Genomic DNA, 26,365 nt, shown 5'->3' with positions numbered 1-26,365 from the left:
GATAACCACAAACAAGGAAAGAAAAATCACCAACCTTTCCAAAAGTACCTTTCTATGATAATCATTATTTAACTAACTCTTAATGAAAAGGACAAATTTTATAAAATTAAAATAAAAAATGTTTCAAGGGATAATGCACTTACCTAAAAAATTTAAAAGCAAAAGTGATGTGCCCCTTCTTGCAGCCAAAGAACACCAACCGTACAATTTTGTTACATCACAATCGACCTAAGGTTTAAACAAAGGTCGCTTGGCTCATAAGCAAAGCATCACTTGCCTTATCCAATGCCACGTCAAGATATTTTGTTTTTTTAATTCATTTTTTTTAAGAAATTTAATAATTTATTGGTTTTTGACTAATTTAACATGAAGAATAAATATCTAACAAACAATTAGATAGGTGATAAGAATTTGTTTTAAGTGAATCTTCTTTATGTATTATTTATGATGAACTAACGACCGATTTGTGACGGTTTTTTCATTTTAATTTGACGTCTTTTAGAGATTGTTAACAAATTATTTATTTTGTTATTTAATGGATCGTTCTAAATGCACAGCCTCGATTTGATACACTTTTAAAACGAGTATTTCTTCTAAATCATATTTATCTGACTTTATCAGATAAATCAGAATTGTGTGGATTTCACATTGACTCAAACTGAAATAATTATATGTATACATATGAGGAATATCTATAGTAAAATAGATTAGACTCTTAACACAAATATGTAAGTATATACTAAATACTACATATTCTTTAAGTTATAAAGCTTTTTCGACTCGATAAATCTTGAATTCTAACAAACCTTAATTTTATATTAGAAAAATATAATTTTTATTTTGAAATTTTGGTTTGTAAGAATATATAAATTTAAACAAAAGAAACATTAGATATAATGTAAATTACAAAGTAGAATATCATTATTTTGTTCTTAAGTTTAATGCAATTGCAAAGTCAAATAATATTATAATCAAATAAAAAATTAAATCTAATAAAGTCCACTTTCACTATTAAATGTTCACACTAAAATATCACTAAAGTCTAGACCCCAATTTTGATTATTTCTAATAGTCAACGCCAAAACAATTAAAAAAAATGAAGGACACAAAGATACTAACCACTCAAGTCATAAGGTATAATCGTTATTATTGTGTAAAAATAAGGTCAAATACTTTCCATAACACTTCATAAATATGTCACAAGTGGAAGACAAGACAACAATTATTTCCTACCTTCCTCCTCTTTTCCTCCTCTCTTGTCTCAAATTTGTTTTTTGTGTTAATTCTAAGAGTTCTTTCTCATACTCAAGAAGCTTAAGGACTTGAAGTTTGAATTTCAATTCACCAAAAATTGAATTTTATCTATACCCTTTATTTCCTTTCAAGAATTTCTTAACTTTCTTGTCTCAAAAATCAATCTTGATCACAAAAGGAGTAGAATTCAAGCAAGATTCTCTAAGGTAAATTGTTTTTAGTCATTATTAATTTTAAATTGTGGTCACAGATCCTATTCTACTAAGAAGTTTTATATTGCAGAGTGATATGATTGATGTGATCGAAATTGCAGTTGTAATATTGTTGTCGAGACCTTAAAAAAATTATATTACGACAACCATTATAGTTGTAGATTCCAAAATAAAATCACGATTAAATTGAAGTCAAATACTACTGATGCAACCATAATTGCGGTTGCAGATATATCAAGAAACTTGACGCCACATCAAAAATCGACCGTATTAGAAACATTAATCATATCTATAATTGTTAATTTTTTTCCTAGAAAAGTTTCTTATTAACTATAGGAAGAAATTATAGATAGTTTCTTGAATTTTTTTTTCAGGTGATTGAACAAAACAAGATGGGTGTTATGTATGAAGAGATTAGAAGAAACCAAGAACTAGATTCAAAACAACACTATCACCAACAAAACAATTCAACACTATCAACTTCATTGTTTACAAACCTAATTGACAACAATAGCTATGTCAACAATGAAGAATCATTTACAACTGAGAATTATCTTCCATCCACAAGCTCAGAAATGGACACTATGTTATCCAAGTTGATATCATCCAATAATGGATGGAACAATTGTGAAGAACAATTGCAAGAGTTTGGTGTGAAGAATGTGAAGAAAGAAATAAGTGAATCTTACTCTTATGGTGGATCTGAGTTGGTTTATCAAGGCTTTTCAAGTGGTAATGGAAATGGTTTTTATGGATCTTTTGGTGGAGGAAACTTTAGGGATTCTGAGAATTGTGCTCAAGCTAAAATTGGTGGGAGGAATTGCAACAATCTTGTTAGGCAAAAGAGTTCACCTGCTGGTTTTTTCTCTAGTGAAAATGGTATGAATTTTTTCTAACTTTCATAGATTTTTTACCTTTTTTGTGTTTTTTCTATAATAATTAGCGTCGGTTTGAATTGATTTATTTGAGTTTTCAATTGAGAGAGCTTGCGAAAACAGCTTATTACAGGTCTTATAAGCTAATTTCAACTTTTTTTCACAAACTCTGAAAATTAGCTTATGAAAACAACTTATTTTTTATATGAATAGCATTTTTTGATCCATTTTTTGTTGGACCGAGTCGTTACGAGCCTTATTATGACAAAGAAAGTCTTTGATTTAAGTCTTGTAAATGAAAAATATAAATGTTGAAAGAATTCATGTCTGTATGTATGTGCGCACTCAGTTCGACTCAAATTATGTATATTGTCTAAATAAATAAAAAATATCACAGAGTTAATAAAGTCATTTTTGTTAAATTATTGATATGTTTTGAATCATAGTCGTATTTAAAGGTGAGCACAAGATAAGCTATAATATATGATTCAAAATTTTCTACGGTTAAATCATAGTTAAATAGAACCTCATAATAGATTTTATATTAACTATTACAAAATAGGTCATTTATTTTGTCGCCACTAAACTATAGTTAATTTATGCAGAACTTTCAAAAAAATTGTCGCGATTAAAATGTAGTTTAGAATTAGCTATGCTTTGCAAGTTACTTATCTTTTTACCAAATCAAATCAAATTCTTTTATTTAATTTAATATGATTTGTTAATTGAAGGTCTTACAACATTGAGGGAAGACTCAAATGGACAAGAAAGTATACATGGGACACTTAACTTCTCATCTATGCCATCTACATGCTTGAAAAGAATGCCACAAATAGCTGAAAATGGAATCCAAAGCATAGAACCAAATGGTGACTCCAAATCTCATCATGTGCCTAGTTTCACAAATGAATTTTGGGACAATTCATCATTCAATGCTCAAAAAACAGAAACAGAAGATGAAATCATGTTTTCTACTTCAAATGGCTTGGAATCTCAAGAAGCTGATTTTCGCTATCAAAATCTTGGTTTGACTCATCATTTAAGTTTGCCTAGTTCTTCAACAAAGGTAACATCGTCTATAGAGAAGTTTCTTCAAATTCAAGATTCGGTTCCGTGTAAAATTCGAGCGAAGAGAGGGTTTGCAACTCATCCGAGAAGCATTGCAGAGAGGGTTAGAAGAACGCGAATTAGTGATAGAATCAAGAAACTGCAAGGTCTTTTCCCAAAATCGGATAAGGTATTTTAAGTCCTATTTATTATCTTAAAACGTTTTAATTTTAATTTTCAAAAAAATCTGTGTTTATTTTAAATTGTTAAGAATGAGATAGAGATCTCGTGCAGTGAACAATTATGTGTTAAACATTGACACAGAAATGTCAAACACCGCACTTATACAAACATATTAGACACCAGACACACTTTTGATTTAAAATATCACGTATCACACACGAGACAAACATTTATTCAAAAGTGTCGCGTATCAGACCCAGATACGTATCAGACACCTGACACATCTTCAATATGAAGTGTCACGTATCAGTTATTTGACACACCTTCAATCTATAGTGTCGCGTACCAGACACCAAAAACAACTTGAATATAATGTGTCGCGTGTTAGATACCAGACGCACATTCAATATAAAATGTCGTGTACTAGACACCAATCACACCTTCAATCTAAAGGGTCGCGTATCAGACCTCGGACGCACATTCGGTCACACCTTCGATCTTAAGTGTCATCGCTACATAGCTAATAATTGTATCATATGTTGATTGAAACTTTATATGCATATACGTAACTAACTAAGAACTTCTAATTTTGCAGCAAACAAGTACAGCAGATATGTTGGATTTGGCAGTTGAGTACATTAAAGACTTGCAAGAACAAGTTCAGGTACTAGAAAAGTTGAACTGAATAAACACAATGAATTATTGAATTCCACCAAAGTTTATAATATAATTTCTAACTAAATTTCTTTCATCTCTTGTAGACACTCACAGATTGTAAAGAAAAATGCAAATGTACAAGACATTGTAGCTGATTTGTATCTCTTTAGATAGCAAAAGGGAGAAGAATTTTTGTGTATATATGAAAAATAATGTAATGAGTGTGCCAAAGTTGGCAATTGTAATTATAGAAAATAAAACTCTTCAATTTTTGTTCATTTTTGTCTTGTGATTTTTCTCTTAGTTTAATTATAGGATGATTAAGTAATATGGTGTTTATAGTAGGGGTGTTTCTTTGTAGCTCTTCATTTTACATAATAAAAAGTTTGATTGCATTACATAAGAATAATATTCTTGTAGAATATGTGATATTGAGTAAAAAGAAACTAATTAAGTGATATTCAAGTGTGTGTTTCATTCATGCAGCCTAGAGTTTTAATGGGGTGCAAAAGATAAGGAAAAACTATGCCTTGAAACGTTGCTAGAATTTCACCCACACATTTTTTAGTACCCAATTAGGAATATCTTTTATTTGAAAGATCACTTTTAAAGAATATTTTGACTTTGTTATAAAAATTTAGGGTCAAGATATTAACTTACATTTTTTTTATTGAGTTAAATATATGTCACCCCTGTAATATTGTAATATTAGTGATATTTGATTTAGTGTATGTTTTGATTGATGGAATATGATGGAATGAAGTGGAATAGAATGGAATAAAGTTATGTTCTAATGTTTGGATTGATTAAAAAAGGATGGAATAGAGCAATATTGGATGAAATGCATTTCATCTCATTCCTTCACTTTCCATCGTTTTTTTTACCCTCCGATTTAGGCGGAATGACAAAATTACTCTATTCCATCATGACGTATCCAAACAATGAAATTGTACATTTATTTCATCCCGCTCTGTTTCATCTCACTCCGTTCCACTCCACTCTGTTCTTTTTTACGTATCCAAACATAATCTTTTATAAAATAAAAAAAAATAGATTTGCCCCGTATAATGTCTTTATTTTGTCTGTATGACCCTTCTTTGACTATTTCAATCCATAATCTTAAAATAATCTTACGTGTATGACCCTTCTTTGACTATTTCAATCCAGAATCTTATAATAATCCTTAGTGATTTTGTGTGTATGACCCTTCTTTGGATGATCTAGGTGGCATTTTTTGATTTTCAATTATATTTTAAATGACATGTATGATATTCAATTCCATTTTTATTTATTTATTTATTTACTACACCATCGTTTTTATGAACTCCCCTAAAAAATGAGAGTTTCACTAAAATTTCCAAATCACGAAGAAGACGACCAACGAAAAAGACAAACGACATAGCCGAAGACGAAGAATGCCATTGGAGCACGAAGACGAAGAACGAGGACGAAGTAGGAAGACGAAGCACGAAGATGCCATGGAAGCTTCCAATATCTGAGGTAAGTTTTTTCGAACTCTTTTCTTGTAGCGAAGGTAATGTCGAATGTAGAACATTAAACTTTGTTTCGAACTCCTTTTATAGATTATGCAACTGTTTAATGTAATTTTTCACCATGAAGGTGAATTTGTAAGGGTCAATGAGAATGATATATTATATAGATGATGCATATGATTTTGCTGCATATGCTTGTGCAACTCAAGTTGATGGTAATATTTATCTAGAACATTGATGTGAATGACATAGAATTGAAAGTAATGGGCACCTAAGTGTATTAATGAGATTACAGATATTGAAGGATTTGATGATGAGGGTGTTGAACGCTTTGATGATAGTGAGGATGAGAGAACTACTGCTATAACTGGTGGATTTGATAGAATTGGTGTATTTACCCATAAACTAGGGCACCATAGTTACAGGCTTATCATGTAGTTCCAAAAAGAAAAATTTAAGATGATGAATATGTTAGTGATGAATTGGACAGCTCTGATCCAGATGAATATGATGATGATAAAGGGCCTAAGTTTGAAAAGTTTAGGAAAAAACACCTCAATAAAGACTACAAGTTTAAGTTGGGTATGAAATTTAATTCTCTAACTGGTTTTAGAGAAGCAATTCGTGAGTGGTTAGTATTAAATGATAGGGAAATTACCTTTGTGAAAAATGAGAGCATGGAAATTACCTTCGTGAGTGGTTAGTATTGAATAATAGATCTACAAAATTAAAGTGGGTGGCCAAGATAGTAGTGAAGAAAATGCAATCTTCTAAGACAGTGAGAATTTTTTATATTATGTAAGATATGAGACAAAATTAGTTTATGGAGATTATTGTTGCTAGAGCATGGAAGGCAAATTTAATTGCAAATAAGGTTATTAAAGGAGATGCGGATAAGCAATATGAAAACTTATTGAGGTATGTTACTGAGTTAACAAGGGTTAAAGTTGGGAATATTGTTAAGATCAATATTGGCATACCAAGTCCTTCAATACAACCAAGGTTTGGATCATTCTACTTTTATTTTGACAGTTGTAAGAAGGGTTTATAAATGGTTGTATACCATTTGTTGGAGTTGATGGCTTCCATCTGATGACAAAATATAAAGTGTCATGTATCAGACACCAAACACGCCTTCAACCTAAAGTGTCATGTAGTAGACACCAGACACACTTTTAACATAAAGTGTTGTGTGAGATATTGGATCGAACTCTAGAGGGTCCAAGAATAGCTTCAGGTTCGACGGAGGTTAGCATGTTGTCGAAGTATGTTCACATGTTGGTGTCGACCAACATATTATAGTAGAAGTGTGTTCTAGTATGTGGGTGTCAAAATAATAGGGTTGTTAGTATTTCGAATTGGGTCTGTCTATTATGTCTAATTTTTTAATTTAGCTTGTACCCAAAGTTAGCTTGTAATGGGTATTTGTGAAAAGACCCATTAGTTTAGTATGTTAGGTTTTATTATAAATAGCATACTAGTCCCTCATCATTGCATACTGCAAATCCTAATTTAGGGTGAGAGGGTTATTTGTTATTCTTGTAATCTTGTTTTAAAGAGAAAGTAAAGATAGTAATTATAACCAATCCTTGTTGTTCTTCTTGTTTTATCACCTTTTCTACCCTTGTGTGTTTCTTGATCACAAAGAAACAAGTTATACTTTGTTCATCGAGGCATCCTTTTCACAACAAATTGGTGCGGTAAGCATGGAGAAGATGCCTTCAACAAAGTATGAGATTGAGAAGTTCACTGGAGTGAACGATTTTGATCTGTGATGCTTGAAGATGAAAGTCCTATGGTCCAGCAGAGTTGTTTGGAAGCGTTGAAGGGAGCGGCAACAATGGATGTTGCGCCAACAGAAAATGAAAAATGGCCATGATATAGAAAGCCCGCAACACAATTTTGTTGAGCCTTGATGATAAGGTTCTTCGACATGTATCAAAGGAGACGACGACATCAGGGTTATAGGTGAAACTTGAAAGTTTGTACATGACCAAATCACAGGTAAATCGACTCTACCTAAAGCAAGCTTTGTATTCATTCAAGATGATTGAAGACAAAGTGTTGGCTGAGCAATTGGATATGTTCAACAAACTGATTCTTGATCTTGAAAATATTGATGTGAAGATCGATGATGAAGATCAAGCGTTGTTGTTGTTGTTATTGTGTGCTTTGCCTAGGTCACATGCTCACTTCAAAGAAACTCACTTGTATGGAAAGGGGTCCCTGAACTTTGAAGTAGTTCAATCAACCATATATTATAAGGATTTGAACGAACGAAAAGAGCATAAAACTTCGATAGTTGGTGAAGTTTTTGCTACTAAGGGGAAATTATTGCAAAAGGATGGTAAGTTTTATAAGAAAAAAGGTAAAAGTCAACAGAAGTCTTACAGTGGTGAAGCATCTGGTATTCGATGCTATCATTGCAAGAAGGAGGGTCACACAAGAAAGGTGTTCCCTGATGCCTGAAAGATCATGGAGGTAAGGATAATGGCAACGCAGCCATTGTTCAAGATTATTTCGAATCATCTGATGTTCTTGTGGTTTCGAGCAGTGACTCTAGTAAGGAGTGGATTATGGATTTAGGTTGCACTTGGCATATGACTCCAAACAAAGACTTGTTCGAGGAATTATGTGATCAAGATGGTGGATCTGTATTACTGGGAAACAACAAAGCTTGCAAGATTGCAGGTGTTTGATCTGTGAGATTCAAGCACCATGATGAATCAATAATGTTGTTGACTGAAGTCAGGTATGTACCTGATTTGAAGATAAATTTAATTTCTCTTGGTGAATTCGATAAGAAAGGATATGTTTTCCAAGAAGATAAAAGTATCCTAAGAGTCATGAAGGGGTCGAAGGAAGTCTTGAAAGGCGTGAAGAAACAAGGCTTGTATACCCTTAAGGCTGAAGTTGTAAGTGGTTCGACAAAAGTTGCATCCACGAAACCTTTGTCGAAGACAGAGATTTGGCACATGAGATTGGGCCATGTCAATGAAAGAGGCCTGATCGAATTGGGAAAACAAAATCTTCTTCGTGGAGACAAAGTCAAAAAGCTAAAGTTATGTGAACCATGTGTACTTGGAAAATCTTGCAGAGTGAAGTTCAACAAAGGCAAACAAAGAACACATGGATCCCTTAATTACATATATGATGATCTGTAGGGGTCTGCAAGGTGTCCATCACATTCATGACCAAGGTATTTTCTATCCATAATAGATGATTATTCCACAAACTTATGGGTATTTATCCAGAAGACTAAGGATGAAACTTTTGAGAGTTTCAAAAGTTGAAAGATTCTAATCGAAAATCAGACTGGCAGAAAGGTTAAGAGGTTGAGAACCGATAATGGTCTTCAGTTTTACAATGAGGCATTCAACAACTTTTGTGCTGCCTCTGGTATTGCAAAGTATCTAACTACTGCAGGTACTCCACAACAAAATAGTTTGGCTGAAATGTTTAATCGAACTATTTTGGAGATAATTAGATGCATGTTAACTAGTGCTTGGTTAAACAAGGAGTTTTTGGCTAAGGCTGTTACGACAGCAACATATTTGATAAACAGGTGTCCTTCGACTATGTTAGGTATGAAGACACCAGAAGAAGTTTGGTTGGGACATCCATCAGATCTCGACAAACTAAGAGTAATTGGTTGTGTAGTCTATACTCACATTAGGCAAGACAAGGTCGAACCTAGAGCTCGGAAATGTATGTTCATGGGATACCATGAAGGAGTTAAAGCATATAGGCTATGGTGTCTAGAGTCAGGTCGCAAGAGGAGTATCATCGGTCGAGATGTAGTTTTCAATGAAGCTGGAATGGCTTTCAAGAAAACTGATGATATTGATTGAAGTGCAGAAATATCTGACGAAGAGCTGAAACAGGTAGAAATTATTGTTGAGGTGGAGCATGTTAATGCTGAATTGCATACCCCAGATGAAGTCGAAGAAGAAGCAGAAGATGCTGAGGAAGTCAAGGAAACTGTTGATAACTACCTACTATCAAGAGATAGGTCGATAAGAGTCATCAAGCCACCTTAGATACGTGTATATGCAGATCTTATATTTTATGCCTTAATCTCTGCAAGTGAGGTTTTAGAGGAAGAACTTAGAGACTATAAGAAAATTATGAGGAGTCAAAATAAAACCGAATGGCTAAAGGCCATGAATGATGAGATGAAATCTCTTCATAATAATCACACCTAAGAACTAATCAAGAAACCTGTTGGAGCAAGGTTAGTCAGCTGTAGATGGATTTTCAAAGTTAAGGAAGGGATCGAAGGAGTGGTGTCGAAGAGATACAAGGCAAGGTTGGTAGCAAGGGATTTCACTCAAAGAGAAGGTGTCGACTTCAATAATGTGTTTTCTCATGTTATGAAGCATAGGTCCATTCGAATGTTGCTTGCCATGGTGGCACATTTCGATCTTTAAATTAAACAGATGGATGTGAAGAATGCGTTCTTGTATGGTGACCTAGATGAAATGATCCTGATGAGACAACCTGAAGGATATGTCAAAAAAGGAAAGGAAGATTATGTGTGCAAGTTAAAGAGATCTTTATATATACTGAAACAATCTCCTCGACAGTGGAATAGGAGATTCGACAAGTCCATGGCACGCATAAGTTTCATTAGAAGTTAATTCGACCATTGCGTTTACTTTAGATTTCGACTTGGTAATTCATTTGTTATTTTGTTGCTTTATGTAGATATTCTCAAAGCAAACAACAATGTCAAACTCATCATATTCATATAAACAGAGTCTCCAAACACGGACATTAACCTATTTGAACTATGTAATGCATCAAAACTAACCTATTTGAACTATAATGCATAAATTAAAAATTAAAATAAGCTAAATGAGAAATTTACTCAAAAATGTGTTGGTAATGGATTAAAGTGCTCTGATGTTGAAAGGAGTAGGTAGAAAGTTGAGAATAGTAAGAATCAAGTAAATGTAATTGATCTTGAGTGCTAATTTGAAATGGTTATCTTGAAGTGGAGAGAAAGCGTATTTTCTAAAAATAAAGAGAATCAGAATAAGAGAGTTCAAAACACAAGTTTTAAATATGTCCACTAGTTCAAAGATGTATCTCTGAATTATTTTTTCTTATTTTAAAAAAGATTTGTTTGACGATACATCTCCAAACTATTTTTTTTAAGTTAAAATAAAAAGATATGTTTGACAATGCATTTTTGAACATACCCTTCACATGACTTCGATTTTACATTTCTAAAATTTATTGACAAAAAATTATTTTTGATGCGTTTGAAGATGCATCTCAAAAAAAAAACATTTTAAGAATTCCGCGCATGGTCAAGGAGAATGTAAAAGTGTGGGATGAAAAATTGCCATGAGAGATTCTTTGGTCACACTACTCATAAAGAGTCATTCATTAATTATTTAAACAAGAAGCCACTTTGGGCAGTTGTCTCATTCAATGGAAGTAAACTGAAGAACAGTTGAGGTAGAGCTAAAATACTTGAGCACCAACTGAAAATCATATAAATTCATATTAGGCTAGTCATGGAAAGAATTACCACCACTTTATTAATCAAAATAACAATATGATAGAAAGCTGCTGCAAAATATACTACATATTGTATTTTATGAATTTAATTTGCCTCAATTCAATTGGACAATTAAACTTGTTACAAATAATTCATGTCAAAATCAAAGTTTATTAATCCTACATCCCAAAATATATAATCAACTGAAAGATTTATCAGAAGAAAAGATTAAATTATTGTACTCATCCCAATCATTAGCACTTTAAGCAGGCTGTCTAAATCTAACAAAACCTATTGGGAAAAAAGCAAGAAAAAGAATAATAACTTAAACCGCTATTCAACACGCTCTTTGAAACCCGAGCGGAGTAGCCGATGGATCAATCCATCTCAAAGAATCCAAGATCTCAAACAAATGTACCATTAGCAACAACTAACCAGAGCTTAATGTTCAAAATTTTAAGCTCCGGCCTTTGGTTTTGATTTTTGTTTCTTAGTATCCAGGGATGATAACCCCTTGCCGAGTCCAACCGGGGCCTGTTCTTGCACAGGCACACTTTTCTCTGCATCAGTTGAATCACCTGATGGAGGGCCGTCTGTTTCGTTTTGGGCTCCATCTACTTCCTTCTTTGATACATCTTGTTCCTTTGTTGTTCCATCTGCATTCCCGTTGTCTGCAGCATCAGGAGTCGCGCCCGAATTTATGATGTTCAAAAGTTGTGTAAGGGGTGGCACTGCCTGAACTGGTACACCATGAGGACGCACTAAGAGACCCCTTGCTGCAGCCTTCTTTCTGACTTCAGCAGCTGCTCGTGCAGCCCTTTCATCAATTCCCCTTCCTCTGGGAAGAGCTTCACCCATCATTGCAGCATTGAGCGATTTGTTGGTAGCTGCACCTGAACTTCCGGATCCCCCGGCAACTGCAGCAGCTTGGAATGCATGTATCAAATCAGGATGAGCCTGTCATTATAAATAAATCATTTGTCAGAAATATTACGCCACATAAATAAGAGAAAAAAGTGTAGACTCAGATACTTATCACTCATAACCGATACGAGAACAAAATACATTCACTTCATGAAGCCTTTATGGCCCTTTTCTTAAAAGAAGTGATATTCTAAGAAGGTAAAGCCTAGAGAATGGCATTGGACACATGTTGAATATTTGACAGATCACTAAGACATGCTATATGACATGAAAAAATCACACAGTAGATATGTTGACCTACAAGTCGGCTAAATCTATTGAGTGCGAAGTATTGGCTTTATAATTGCCAGAAAATAATGCATACTAAATGAAGTTCTTTAGCATACCTTCAAGATATCAATTGCCTTCTGAGCTGAAGCTGCATTCAGAGCTTGACCTTTTTGCTTCTGAGCATTCAACTGCCAAAAGTAGTGAAATGTAAGATTATACATGAGTTGAGTGCAAGATTTTCTGTCATTTTTTCTCAAACACACAAATCTCTCTCCTCCTCTTATTCCTGTGTCTAACTCCCCTAATTACTGTACTAGTTTCTTAATTTCTGTTTTTCTTGAGAAACCAGTTAAGAGTTGCAAATAAATTGATGAATTTTCCATTTGGGAATGTAAAAAACTGAGAGTCAAGTGCAGTGCAGATACCTGTAGCTCCCGCATCTTAAATGTGTTCATCCAGTTTTGCGAGTCCCGAGTCCTAGAATCCTCTTCACCAAGTTGTTTGACAAGTATATCATATGTTTTTTTCTCGTGCTGCAACACCGAATCTTAAAATCAGTCATCAACCCACTGGTATTACTAAAAACCAATTATTCCACTATATTTACCTGGTGAGAAAGCTTGAAAGCACCCATACAATTAAATGCAATGGCAAGTGCATGATAACAAACAGCTGTTTGAATATGTTCATCGCCAAGAAGCCTTTCGTTTTTCTTTAAAGCTTCTTGCAGATAACGAAGAGCTGTGTTCATCTTTCCTATATCCTGATACATCATTGCCACATTTATGAAAGTTGCTGCAACATCAGGATGATCTGGTCCTGATGATAAACTTAACAAAAGCAAAGCACGTGACATATGGCGAAGGGCAAGTTCTGTCTGGTTAAGTCCATGGTAGAACAGAGCCATATTTCCATAGCTGCACCAACAATAATATGGATCACAAAATATTCTAGACCAAAACAATTAACACCAAACCCTAAAAAAATTTATAACTGGAGCAGCCTTTGAACCAATTAGGAGAGGGTTTAGAATATAGATATATAAGACAACACAACAATATATGCCAGGTATGTCTGAAAAAAATTTACAAAAACTGGAACAGATACATGATCCAATTTCTCTATGACACAATAAAATGATCGAACAACCAATAGAATTCGAAAAATGAGAAGTTAACAACAAATAACAACAATCACCTATCAGAAAGAAAATACAAATAAGTCACAAAAGGTTCCCATCAAAATATGAACCGGCTTTTGATCTTTCCAGTTTTAGAGGTCTGACCAGTCTAGTCAAGTTTTTGAAATCATATACACATCTCAATTTCCCACTTCATTTTGTAGACTAGAATAACAGCCAATTTGTCTCGATAAAATTACAACAGATACAGCTATATGCAAAAAGGAAAAGGATTGTAGAATGTAGAATACATATTTCAAAAATATTATAGAGATAAATCAAGAAGATGAGAATAAGAACACCTGTGAGCAGTGTCAGGATGATCTAGACCAAGACAACGCTCATTAATAATTAGCTCCTTATGTTGTTGCATAATAGCACCAGCCATATCTCCAGCATGATACAAAACCATTGCAAGATACCTGAAATTCAATTATTTCTACTGAGATCAAATGCATAACACAAATAAATTAACTTAGAATTAGAAATTACTAAATTTCATAGCAAACAATATAAATGTTGGCCATGAATCTTATAAAGGTAAGCGGCTGAAAATCATAAATGAGAGTTAAGTTGCATCCATTATCCTATGTCTAAACCAGCATGGCAAGCAGAATTGGATTTGATGGAAAACTATGATTGAACTAGAAAGAGTTTATGATCATATGACAATATAAAAGAAATGATTATTAACATACCGACAGCAATTAGCAACCTCCCGGTGCATGGGGCCAGTAACCTGCGGGTTATTTAACAATTATTTTATGCACAAGCAACTAATCCATGAGAAACACAAAAATACTGAATTCGTACCTGTTGTAAAATGGAAAATGCCTCTGAAAATAAAGTGTATGCTTCACCGAGCATGCCCTGCATCAAACAAAACTTACACATTAGCATGCTCTATCAGTAAAAGCCTGCACACACAAAAATCATTTACTAAAAATCCATAAAATTTGAATTTATATTATACTATTAATCACATTTGCCAGTGCCATCTTATGAGGTACAATTTAATTCACTACGGTGCAACCTCAAGAAGATAGCCTGATAGTATTGAAATATTTAGGTTCTGGTTTAGCCTAAACACAAATTCATCCAAAAAAATCCATGTGTAAGATATTGAAAACTATGCAAAACATAACCACGAGTTAGAACAGCACATAAAGGTATTACTCCATTCTTATATATTGGCAAAGAGATCTGTACTGATGATAACTGACAGTGATGTGCTAAAACTAACCCAAACCACCCACTACCAGTCCATTTCGTTTAACTTCAAGTGTATTTAATTATACCAATTTCCATAAAAGAAATAATAATAACCTCAGCCAATTGAAGTTTTCCAGTTTCCACAAGTTCCTTGGCTTCAGAGCATGAAGGAACTGAATGCTTGACCACGGGACGGAGATCAAATACATCTGAAGTTTGGAATGGTGTTGGAGAACTAAGATCATATTTACGTGCTGCTACGGTTATACCGACCTGAAAACAAACATTGTCAAGGTATGGCACTAACGCTAATTTAAAAATTAAAAATTTGAAAGCATCAGTGGTAAAAGGCACTATAAAAGAGTTTATAATTAGACTGCATTTTAACCAAATTTTAAAAATATTTACTTAGACAAGAGCAAGTACAAGCATGTATTCCATGACAGCAAAGTCAGAACTATCAAAATGCCTAAGAGCATCTTTAATGGTAGGAACTAAAATGGGTAAACTAAATGATTTTATGTGAGACCAAATTGACATGAAGGATTTAAATCATTCAAAATTGATTAAAGAAGTTTTTACTTTAATGACCCCACATAAAATAAAAAATGGTTGTCTTTGTTACATATGTGATACCTTTGGCCTGTTGATATTTTTTAGTTACCATTATCTTTTATTTTATAATAAAATTACCTTTTTATGACAATGGAACTAAGTTAACATTGACTATATTGATAACGGCAACTATATTTATTGCCACGTCAATTTAGTGCAATGCAGGGAATTTATAAAGAACGTAAACTATAGTAAATATTCTCTTTACTTCACCTGCACTAAAGATGCTCTAAGGTATTGTAAGCAAATGTGAAAACATCATACTATTTCCATAACACAAAATGGAAAGGACAGTTTTAACCTATCTTTTCTGAAATGCATGGAGAGATACAAGGTTAAGGTTTAAGTGTTTTTTATGATCTAAAAGATCAGCCAAATAAATTGAGAACAAGTACTAAAATAGAACTTTTTAACACCTTAATGCTATCGGAATTATTAAAAGATTATGAAGTCTTACCATGAAAAGTCTAAAAACTATTTACAAAAAAAAAAAAAAATTCAAACATGAATTGACGAAACTGCAAATTATCGTGATGTACCTTTAGACAGAGATTACGAATAACAGAAATTTTCTTAACACGAGACCTTGCATCTTCTGGCAATTCAAACTGCAACAGATTGACATGTATAAAAGCAGAGTTACATAATATACAAAGATACGAACACAGAACGAGCATTGTCAAGCCTCTCATTCAATTTAAACAGTTAATAACAAAATGTAAATATTAAATACTTCCAAACAAATTTGTAGGGATTATAAACACCCTAACTTGGTGACTGATACAAGACCTCTAATTAAGTGCGTGTATACTAGGAGGAATATGAACTGACGGGAAAGGATTGATATTTTCTGGTGGGAGAGGGGGAGGGTCTGTCAAATACCCAGGGAAGGGACTTGTATTTGTACTTCAACTTCTACCCTAGATCAAATCGATCTGTGGAAGCTTTCTTGAATAAAATATTGCAATAGTTAGGCATGTTCACTTTGGGGTGGGTTCTATCCCTTTAATATCATATATTCCAGTTAGGCGATAGTTGATACCTCATATTTGACCATCGCAAATTCTTTAATCTCTGCCCAAAGAGTGTCAGAGCTCATATTCATATATGAAGGTTGAGTCTTTTTTAAAGATGCTTTGCCATTCCATCGTGCTTGTCCCTTGGAATTCTTTCCTGAAGACCGATGCCCTGCATGTTCCTGTAAGTTGAAGAGCTAGGATTACAAACTCGTTAGCAGGGAACTTCAAAGCTTATAAAGCTTTCTAGGAAAACAAAAGCTGCATATATAACCTAAGTAGGAAATGTTCACAGATTAATTCACCGGATCAAACCTAACTTAAGCTAACAAACTAGGAAATATAAGTTACAGATATCTTTATTTTCAACCATACGGCACATGCCTTTTTAGGAGTTCTGGACTGTGTGAGATTAGTAATTAATTTTCCACCAAAAGCATGACAACTTCCAAATAGGCAGTTCAAGAAATGAGATATTGCCGCTGCTAGATCATGGTCCTCTGTGTCTCTCAACAAGTCCTGCAAACAGCACATGATTTTCCACCCATATCAGAAGGCAAACTTAAACATCATTTAAGTTCTCATGCAAGCAGATTAAGGAGAATGTTAATTTCAAAATATAATTATAATCTGTATAATACACCATACCAATAACAAATTTGTTTCAAGCAATAAAACATTATAAGCATCTCGATATTAGTATTTTAACAAATCATACTTAAGATAGTTTTGTCACCTTGATAACATGCTTTGCTGATCTGACAACAATCTCATTATTACAAAGATCCCAAAGATGAGGTAGATGTTTAGTCCCCTCAGCCACCTTCACAAAAATATGGGCATATCAGAAGTAATATAAGAAGAATTTATCAAGAGACAAGTAAAGCTATGTTGAGAAAATCACCAAATAAAATGGTACACAATTCACTTGACCAGCTATCAAAAGAAATAACTCTATATAGCAGTTCAACTAACAAATACAGTGCTCACCTTGCCAATATAGCGAACATTAATTCCATGAGCATGGAGTGCTTCTGTAAATGTCTGACCATCCATAGGAGAAACTTCTAGTGTGCATAGGTCTTGTATAAATTTCGGAAGTACAACACCAGTAAGATATTGACTAACTTTCCTCACATTATCCTCATCCGCTGCTATTTCCTAATGAATATAATCAAACAGAACCATGTAAGAACGTAAGAAGTTTAATGATGTTTTCAAGCAGAAAATACACTCAGACAACACACATCATGAGAAATTAATGGCCAAATGCAACATCCCATGATGAAGGACATTGAAAGAAAAGATTTATAGTTAGAAGAAGGTCAAGGCAAAAGAAGATTAAAAAAACCTCTGGACTCCCAGCCAATTTGAATTCAGTGAAGACATTAGGATTGAATACAATATCCTCCTTAGAAACAGAAACTTCGCTAGGTGCAGCAGATGCATGCTCTTTAACATCCTCAGTTTTTTCTTCCTGCAGAAAACACAATATTCTTACCAGCTGATTTTGGTTGCTGAACACAACTAATCAAATCACAAAAGCACAAGCATTTCTTTTCAGAGACAACAAAAATCTTCCATGTTTTTTCACCCAGCTGAAAATTGTGACAGATTGGATTGAGAAGTTTGTTTCAAAAAAGACAATTATACTTACTGGCTTGTCTGCATCAGTGGCATTTTGAGAATCAGTGGACGTGTTTTCTTCCCCATGAGAATTTATTTCCTTAGACTTGGATGCCTCGGTTGCTTCGACCTATTCCAACAAAAAGCCAGCTTTGTTAAATTGAAATTGAATACGCAAAATAAATCCATATATTGTTACCACTAACGAAGAATACATACCTGGCAAAAGGCATTGATTAATTCTGGTCTCAAGATACAAAATCGAGAACCGGGTCCATTGTAATTGGCATCCCGAGGAGTTACCCTCAACAAATCAAGAAGATAATGCCTGATCATGTTACAGAAATTGTGGAGCATCAGTGCACAGCATTAGCTTAATAGTTTATAGATCAGGATAAAGCCCAATACGCAGGTAGGCCCAGAGAAGGTACAGGCCAAAATCCAAAGTTGAGATTAATTAATGCATGGGGCAAAAACATGGAGTACCCTAAAACAAAGCGGCATGTGAGAGTTAAGATATATAAAGGTGTAATGCTGCCTGCATAGTGACGACATCACAATCAATTTTACCGAGAGGTAGATGGTAGAGGATAGTCTAAAAGTATGTGAAACCTTCGGAAATAGACTTGGGCTCACAGCTCTATGAGCGGAGGAGGGATATTACTCTCAAGGATTTGTTTGGGTTTTTAGAGGAAATTGAGGGGAGAAGGATTGTTTGGAATAATAGTTCTTTGGTATACTTTTTTGAAAGAAGGGAAGACGTGGGTACTGACTGTCTTCCTTCCCCTTGTTTGAACCAAATATATCCTTATATTCGAAATAAATAACATACAAAAAACAGCAAGAGTTGTTTAAAAAGAATCAAATTTTTGACAAATGTTCAAATTAAAATATTTGGTGTAGTTGGATATTATGCCTTTTCTACAATGGCCCTGGTAATTCTACAGAAGGATGCCAATGAACAAAACAAAATAAGTTAAACAAAAATAACTACCGGTCATCACCGCCAACAATCCCCTTGCATTCTACCGGTGCAGCTAATTTGAAAACATTTCCAGATCCATCAAGGACTGAATGTTCCTTCAGATGAAGGCGCTTGGCAGCATCCGACACCTAACATAAGAAAAGCTTAGAAGAGATATTTGATATATATATATATATATATATATATATATATATATATATATATATATATATATATATATATATACCTGGTAGAAGAAACAGATAAAAAGAATGTATAGTTACAATATACAGATAATGCAGCCTTAACATACGCATATTTTCCCTGGCAGCAAAGTGTTTATCATTTAATCCCACAGTAAGTATGACTGTCGCATATCCAGTTTTAGTGAATGAAGCTCAAATCTAACTGAATCACTAAACTAAATTAAACTAACTTCCCCCATCCTTACCTTAGCATGAAAATCTTCATTCCAGCTAATTTTCTTTCCATTGTCAACAGAACCATACAAGAGAGAGTCTGACTTGTCCCCTTGAAGAATGCCTGGCAAAACACTCTGCAACACAATATAAAATTAGAAATCAAAACAGCAATTTAATAGAGAACAATGACTCGGGTTAGTTGCAAATAATGAATCAAATAACGAACCACTTTTAGATGAGAAGAGAAAAGTTAACAATAGATGAATTTGAGCTTTACACACCTGAGCTACTACTCTGTGACCTCTGTAGTCAATTATTGCCATAGCAAGATTGTAAAGCCCAGGGACATCAGCTTCCTGGTAAGCCTTGGTGCCCTTCAAATCATTGTTTGCCGAAGCATATGTGGCTTGCTCATTCTCAGCCAGCTGAGCTTCAGGAGAAACGTCTTGAGTGATTTCTGTGCTATTATTATCTTCCAAACTTGAAATGCCATCCTTCACCCCATTGGAAACCGGACTGTCTCCATGAGGTCGGACACAAGAAGCTTTATCCGAAGAACTTTGTAAAGTGCTTGTGCAGCATGTTTTTGAATTACCATCCGTGTGTTTCTTTGACAGCTTATCAAGGTCAGCATCAATAGCAAAACTAAAGAAAATATTGTTGTGCACGTACCTATTAAAAAAAGTACAGTAATGAGTCAAAAGGCAATCATAGTTCAAAGGAAAACTCGTGTTGGGAAGAAGCGTATCACATGCATAACAAAAAAGCATGACTTTTGTAAACCACACAATCTAAAAAGAATCAATAAATATCACAATGATGTTACGTTATAACACCACGGTGTCTTTTGCCAAAACCATGTAGAATACTTAGAAAGGTCAAGAAGAGTCATTAAGACATAGCCAGATTCTTTACAATGAAAAATGTTGGCCAGAGAATGAGTATTTCCAATCCTTCCAATCCCCAAAGAAAAATGTCATATGAAACTTCCACTAACAATCATTTTTCAAAATTTCAGAACAATAAATATCAATGCAGGAAAATCAATATGAAATTTAAAGAAAATACAGATTCAACAACAAATTTAACAAATTGCTTAAAGATTTAACTAAAACTGTTAAAGACAACTAACATGTGAAAGCATTCTGGATCAGTAGGATTTATAGGAGGAATACAGCCACTGATCACTCCAGTAGCACCATTAATGGCTGCATCAACAAAGTCTGATGTGACTTTGTAAAGTGCCCTATCACGCAAGATCCTGCATTAAACAAATGACCCAAGATGACGGCTACCAAGTCATTACCCTCAGATAACTAAAGAACAATCATACTCCCGAAGTTATCAATCTATGAATGAGAGAAAATGAAGGTACCTCTCCTGTGGAGTTGTATGAGAAAATTCACGACAAGATTGCAGCTCCTCATTCCAGTCTCTTTGCATGCCAATTGGCTCACTTCCATATAGAAGAGTCAAGGAGTTCTCAGCCCTAGAAGCATCGCGTTTGTGGTCTGCAAACACATCAAACTACATTACAAAATACATCAAGCCAGCCTGAGGTTCAAATATAAGAAACCTGCAGGATTCCCATAATTTTAAGTGACTAAGGAGTTGACTTCCAAATCATGTACAAGCATATAACACAATAGTAACATACCGAAGCTTTAGTCCTAGAAGGCAAGGTTGGTGTTATACGTTTCGTTTAAAGCCAAGTAGCCTATCTGATTCTAGATCCTTTTAATATTTAGGTGAAGAATCTTTCTTGGTCTTCCTCAAATTCCTTAATAATTCATGTACAATTGAACCTTCTTAGGAACAATTATACCATTTTTCAGTCAATTGGTACTATTTCAATTTTCTCTCTATTGCACTCATCTTTAATCTTATCTTCTCTTGTATGTTCACTCATTCATTGCAACATCTGCAACTCTATAACATTCATCTCATGTTCTTGCCAGCGTTAACTATATCACACTAACTAAAAGCAACAGTATTTTCTCGATCATTCATCATCAGCACTTTGAATGTTAAGATCCATTTAAAAAAGCTACATGATAGGATGAATTCATGAAAAATTGATCCAATCTTGTTGTGAACAAAAAAGTTATTGAAATTTATTCGTCACGCAATTATCTGGTCATAGCATCATTTTCCACAATTGGTCGAGTAGAAACCTAGCAACTAGATCAAATTATTAAAGGTGATAAAAGATATATTTTTCATTAAAAACTCATTATTACAAGGGTTAAATATGTTTTTAGTCCCTATGAATATCTTAAATTTGACTTTTAGTCCCTATAAAAAAAATGTCATGTTTTAGTCCTTATAAAATTATTTTTGCACGACGTTTTAGTCCTTCTACAGGGACTAAAACTACATGCATAAATAATTTTGTAGGGACTAAAACATGAAAAAAAAATTATAAGGACTAAAAGTCAAATTTAGTAATTTTGTAGGGACCAAAAACATATTTTACCCTTATTACACATAACAAATCAGGAAAATATATAACCTAACATTAAAGGGGAAAAAATCAGCCAACGCGTCCAAAATTCTGGAGAAGAAAGTACTATGAAATAAAAAAATTCAACATGAACACTGATGACATAAAAATGTCAGAGGCTGAGCTTACCAGGAATAGGGTGCAAGCCAAGCCAAGAATTAGGTGGCAACAACGACTGGACATTTTCAAAAGGATGGGCGGAAGCCCTGCCTTCCAATATTTCACGGAATGCTACAAAATTGGACAATGTAAGATAAGTACGGGTTGTCAAGGTAAAATTTTAAGAAATTTAAGGGTAAAACAAATACTATGCAGTTACACTTTACTACCTTTTTTGAACCTGGGGCTAATCTTCTGTAAGAGAGCAACAAGAGTTGTAGCTTCAGAAGTAGCTTTACTTGGCCTTGGATCAAGAGTGTTTGCCGAGCTTGAGTTGACATAAAACAATTTTGTACTTCCCGTAATAGAATACTTATTTCCCTCAAGAGTTATTACATCCAAATAAATCAAATCTCCAACAAGCCTGCACATCAGAGAGCATCCTTGGCAAATACAAAAACTAAACAAAGGCGTGAAATTATATTAACAGAAAAGGAAGTTCCTCGAGTTACCTCCGATAGCTTGGAGGAGGATTAAATGATGAAAAAACTATGCTCTCGACACATTTAATATCCTTCAACGGGGATGATAACAAATTACTCAATGAACCAGGGATGTCTTCCATATAACCAAGTCCATCAACCTCGGGAACCTCAGGTTTTAAGGTATCTAATATTTTAGCAAATGCAGAAGCAGACTAGTAACTAAATATTTCAGAAAAGGTACAAATCAGCAAATTAATATCTAAAAATTCAATGAAGGGCAAGAAAATTATCACATACCTCCTGAATTTGCAGTTTTATTTTGTGCTATCTCATTCTGTAGGGCAAGTGAAGTCGATAGTGAAGCATGGAGGTTAGAAAGGGAAAGCAATTCTCTTGTACGGTGAACATGAGCCCTTATAGATCTATCATCATAAAATGCTGCAAAGACAGTGTATAATACATTATTACATTATAATACACTAACATCTAAACATCATCTTAGTGCAAGAGCAAAAGTTCATACCAGGAACCATTTCCAAGGAGCAACCACCGGTAGTAATATCAGCTACCTCAGAAATTTCATTATAATCTTCCATATGATGATTGGATCCATCTTTTGAGAGCAGAAGCAAGTCGTAGCATGTAATAAAACATGTCTCGGGAGCATCAAGAAGGAACTGTCTTATATCCATCACAGAGTCTCCTGGATTTAACTGTAAAACAATTAAACAACTTAGAAAATGATTTCCATGGTATACCATCAAAATGTGGCACATATGTATATTTAATATGATGAATAACTCAAAAAGTCAAAATGCAGAAATCAGTCAAATTATATGTGACTGAGAATGCATGTAATATTTAGATCCCTGACAAGATCGTCAAAGAAACTCTTAACTCTCCGTTGCTTAGTGTGAATCTAGCAAGCTTCATGATGAAATCAAATCACCTCACCTGAAGTTCAAGTTTGTCCCCATTTTGTGTTTTGACAGAAACAGGGTATAGCTGAAGATCACCTGCACCATCAAGATGGGAAAGATATTAGCTATTATGTGAAATGAAATTCTATCATATTCATTACCAGCAAAAATGAAATAAATTTTGACTATCATTTTGTATAAAGACTATATTAACCCAATTGGAGTACATAAATTATCAAAAAGATGTGCATAGTGTAGAATAGGATAAAATCTGCACAATCATCTAAACACAGGGGATCAGCTCTTGGTCTATCATATACAGTTAGCAAAAACGAAATTAGTATCTAAAATTACTTTTCGCAAATAAAAACCAACCAGATTTACAAAAATGACCCATCCAGCATGTGTTTAAAATTGATGAGAATCTATATTTCAGAAGACTCAATTATGCAATAACTGATTTTGATTTTCGAGTCTGGAATCTTCAGTGTTATGGTAAGAATATTATCGACACGTGAAGTTGAAGTTACAAATAGCATAAATTATTTCCTGCAGTTGAAAGAAAAATGAGCTGGCAAAGAGTCTACCGAAATTAGGGTTTAACTAATAAACGACAAGTTCATCAGTTTGGAATCATCAGTTTTATGGTAGGGAATGTTATCAGTCTGAAATTGATGTTACTAGTAGCATAAATTATATCCTGCAGTCAAAAGAAAAAATGAGCAGACAGGAAGTCGGTCAAAACTAGGTTTTAACTTTTAACTATATGACAAGTCCAGTAACAAAAAAATACTCTACAAGGTGCATTCAATTAATTTATTCTAAAATTCAGCTATGCCCAACGTCAATATTCTAGTATCTTCTACAGCAAAGCATGAATCACTAATGTGTTCTCAAAGTAATAAACACCCAATCAAGCCCGAGAGAAAAACACTGCTTCAGGCATCAGAATTAGTTTTGGAACTTTCAACAAAAATTTGGATTGTAATTTTAAATTATGATTACAGTTGTGATTGCAATTACATTACGATAATCAAAATTGAAGAAAATCACAAGCTGATATAGCAAGAATTGAGGTCACAACATGTTTATCGATACTGTTGAAACTACAACACTGCAACCACACTAGCAATCACAAAACACAATCTAAATTCATTAAAGATGCAGTTAAATAAGGTATACACTTTCACGTTATTTGTTAAGGAAAAAAAATGAAAACTACTTGGTACTGATATTTTTTCCAAACATTCACCATTTCCTTAACAGTATCGGCACGTGTTGATAGTGATACAGTTATTCACCGTTTTTATGTTAAAGAGCAAATTATGGTTAATTCACACCGCAGCAACCGCAATCAGTATGGCACACCTGTACTGACCGAAATCGTAAAAACCTTTACGCAACCGTTATTTAAAACTTTGGTCAGTGCATCTCAATTCGAGAAAGGGCGCGTTTTACCTGCAATGCAACTACCTTACTGCCAATTCGCCACCACAAACATACAAACAAACACTATTTCAATTCAAAACAAAACTAAAAAAAAGTTCTCTCCGAACCAGATTCACCTTGCTTCGGTTGTTGATTCCCATCTTTCTCAGCTTCTTTCTCGTTCTCCTTCGCCTCCGAATTCACAACAGTCGCATCACCTACTGCCGCAACTTCTCCTCCAACTTCCGCTACATCAGTTATAGCAGACTCCGCAACAGCCGTAACAGCTTCCACCTTATCACTCGGCGCAACATCAGACTGAACCGACTCTTCCACAACACTAGCGGCCGCAGCAACAGCAGCAGGATGTGAACCTTTTTTGTTCCTCCCCTTGTTCGATTTTCCAGCCATTTTCTCCCTCTATATACATAATCCAAAACAACCAATCAATAAACACACTAAAAAAACCAATCTAAATTACTTAACTAGCATAAATATCTTATAATAATCACAAAAATCAAAATCAATAGTAATATTTAACAAACTCATAAACATTAACTAGTATAAATATCTTATAATAATCACAAAAAGCAATAGTAATATTTAACAAACTCATAAACATTAACCTAATGACAGCGTAGAATTAATTAACACCAATTGTCAAAAGATTAACCAACTTTAAACCAAAAAACCGAAAACTGGAAGAGTGAAAATTAAAACCAAAAGATAAACAGTTTTAACGATAATTATCAGGATCAGTGACTAATGCTACTACAAATCCTAACCGAAAATTAAAAAAACTCAAACTAATTCACACGTTACAAAACAAAACCTATATAAATCAAAATAATCGATAACAGTAACGAAAACGATTAAAAGCAGCTTAAATAAAACGGATTAAAATAAACGCGAATTATAATCAGAAATGAACAAATTTGAACGAGGAAGAGGGTTATGATTACCAGAGATGATAGGAGTTGAAGAAATGTGGGTGGAGAATGGATTTAGAAAAGAAAAAGCATAGAAAAAGGGTGAAAGGGTTTTAGAAAACGCTACAGAGAGGTTTGAGAGAGAGAGAGGGTACTGTGGAATGAAAAGAAGTGGCTGTGAGAGGCGGCTTCTACGTTGTTTTCACGTGAGAATCAGAAGTGTGTTAGTGTAATGATTTGGAGAACCCATGAGTGTTTGGGCTTGGGCTTTTCATGGTTTTTTTTCTTTTTTAGTTAGGCCCAAAGGATTTTTCGGAAATGGGAATTGTTGACTACACATCTCAATATGCCTTATTTACTTATCCTGAGGAAATTTCGAAAATATCTTCCAAATTCTGAATTTTGAAATTCGGACGCACTAAAACACACGTCAAATATAAGTAAATAAGTGTTTGGATTTTAAATTTTGGATGCACCACAACAAACTCAACATCGAAGCATCGGTCAAATCAAAGTTACATGTATATGTCTGAATTTTAAAA

General features: G+C 34.0%; 2 protein-coding genes across 2 annotated transcripts; one reads left to right on the top strand and one right to left on the bottom strand.

Annotated features, from left to right (window-relative positions):
- The first annotated feature begins 1,213 nt into the window (after window positions 1–1,213).
- On the top strand, window positions 1,214–4,506 carry LOC131662671 (transcription factor bHLH130-like). The gene is made up of 5 exons (XM_058932517.1): window positions 1,214–1,460; window positions 1,841–2,345; window positions 3,073–3,578; window positions 4,167–4,235; window positions 4,333–4,506. Exons 2-5 carry the CDS (start codon window positions 1,859–1,861, stop codon window positions 4,381–4,383), a joined length of 1,113 nt encoding a protein of 370 aa, XP_058788500.1. The 5' UTR covers window positions 1,214–1,460; window positions 1,841–1,858; the 3' UTR covers window positions 4,384–4,506.
- Window positions 4,507–11,299: 6,793 nt separating this feature from the next.
- Window positions 11,300–26,030, bottom strand: LOC131662670 (clustered mitochondria protein). Its single transcript, XM_058932516.1, has 29 exons — window positions 25,857–26,030; window positions 25,032–25,314; window positions 23,501–23,562; window positions 23,070–23,259; window positions 22,844–22,984; window positions 22,574–22,730; window positions 22,292–22,485; window positions 22,092–22,193; window positions 20,835–20,970; window positions 20,592–20,720; window positions 19,741–20,131; window positions 19,489–19,593; window positions 19,068–19,186; window positions 18,293–18,401; window positions 18,105–18,203; window positions 17,799–17,924; window positions 17,438–17,608; window positions 17,184–17,270; window positions 16,832–16,966; window positions 16,474–16,629; window positions 15,971–16,039; window positions 14,931–15,089; window positions 14,418–14,474; window positions 14,303–14,343; window positions 13,907–14,026; window positions 13,032–13,341; window positions 12,850–12,957; window positions 12,541–12,612; window positions 11,300–12,187 (listed from the first exon to the last, which is right to left on the bottom strand). The coding sequence occupies exons 2-29, from the start codon at window positions 25,303–25,305 to the stop codon at window positions 11,687–11,689; spliced, it is 4,320 nt and encodes a 1,439-aa protein (XP_058788499.1). The 5' UTR covers window positions 25,306–25,314; window positions 25,857–26,030; the 3' UTR covers window positions 11,300–11,686.
- Between the last annotated feature and the right edge of the window lie 335 nt (window positions 26,031–26,365).

Source organism: Vicia villosa, linkage group LG3 (genome assembly GCF_029867415.1).
Source record: "Vicia villosa cultivar HV-30 ecotype Madison, WI linkage group LG3, Vvil1.0, whole genome shotgun sequence".
In the NCBI taxonomy this organism is placed as follows: domain Eukaryota; kingdom Viridiplantae; phylum Streptophyta; class Magnoliopsida; order Fabales; family Fabaceae; genus Vicia; species Vicia villosa.
The sequence above is the reverse complement of the archived record's forward strand: the minus strand, read 5'-3'. Positions and strand labels throughout refer to the sequence as shown.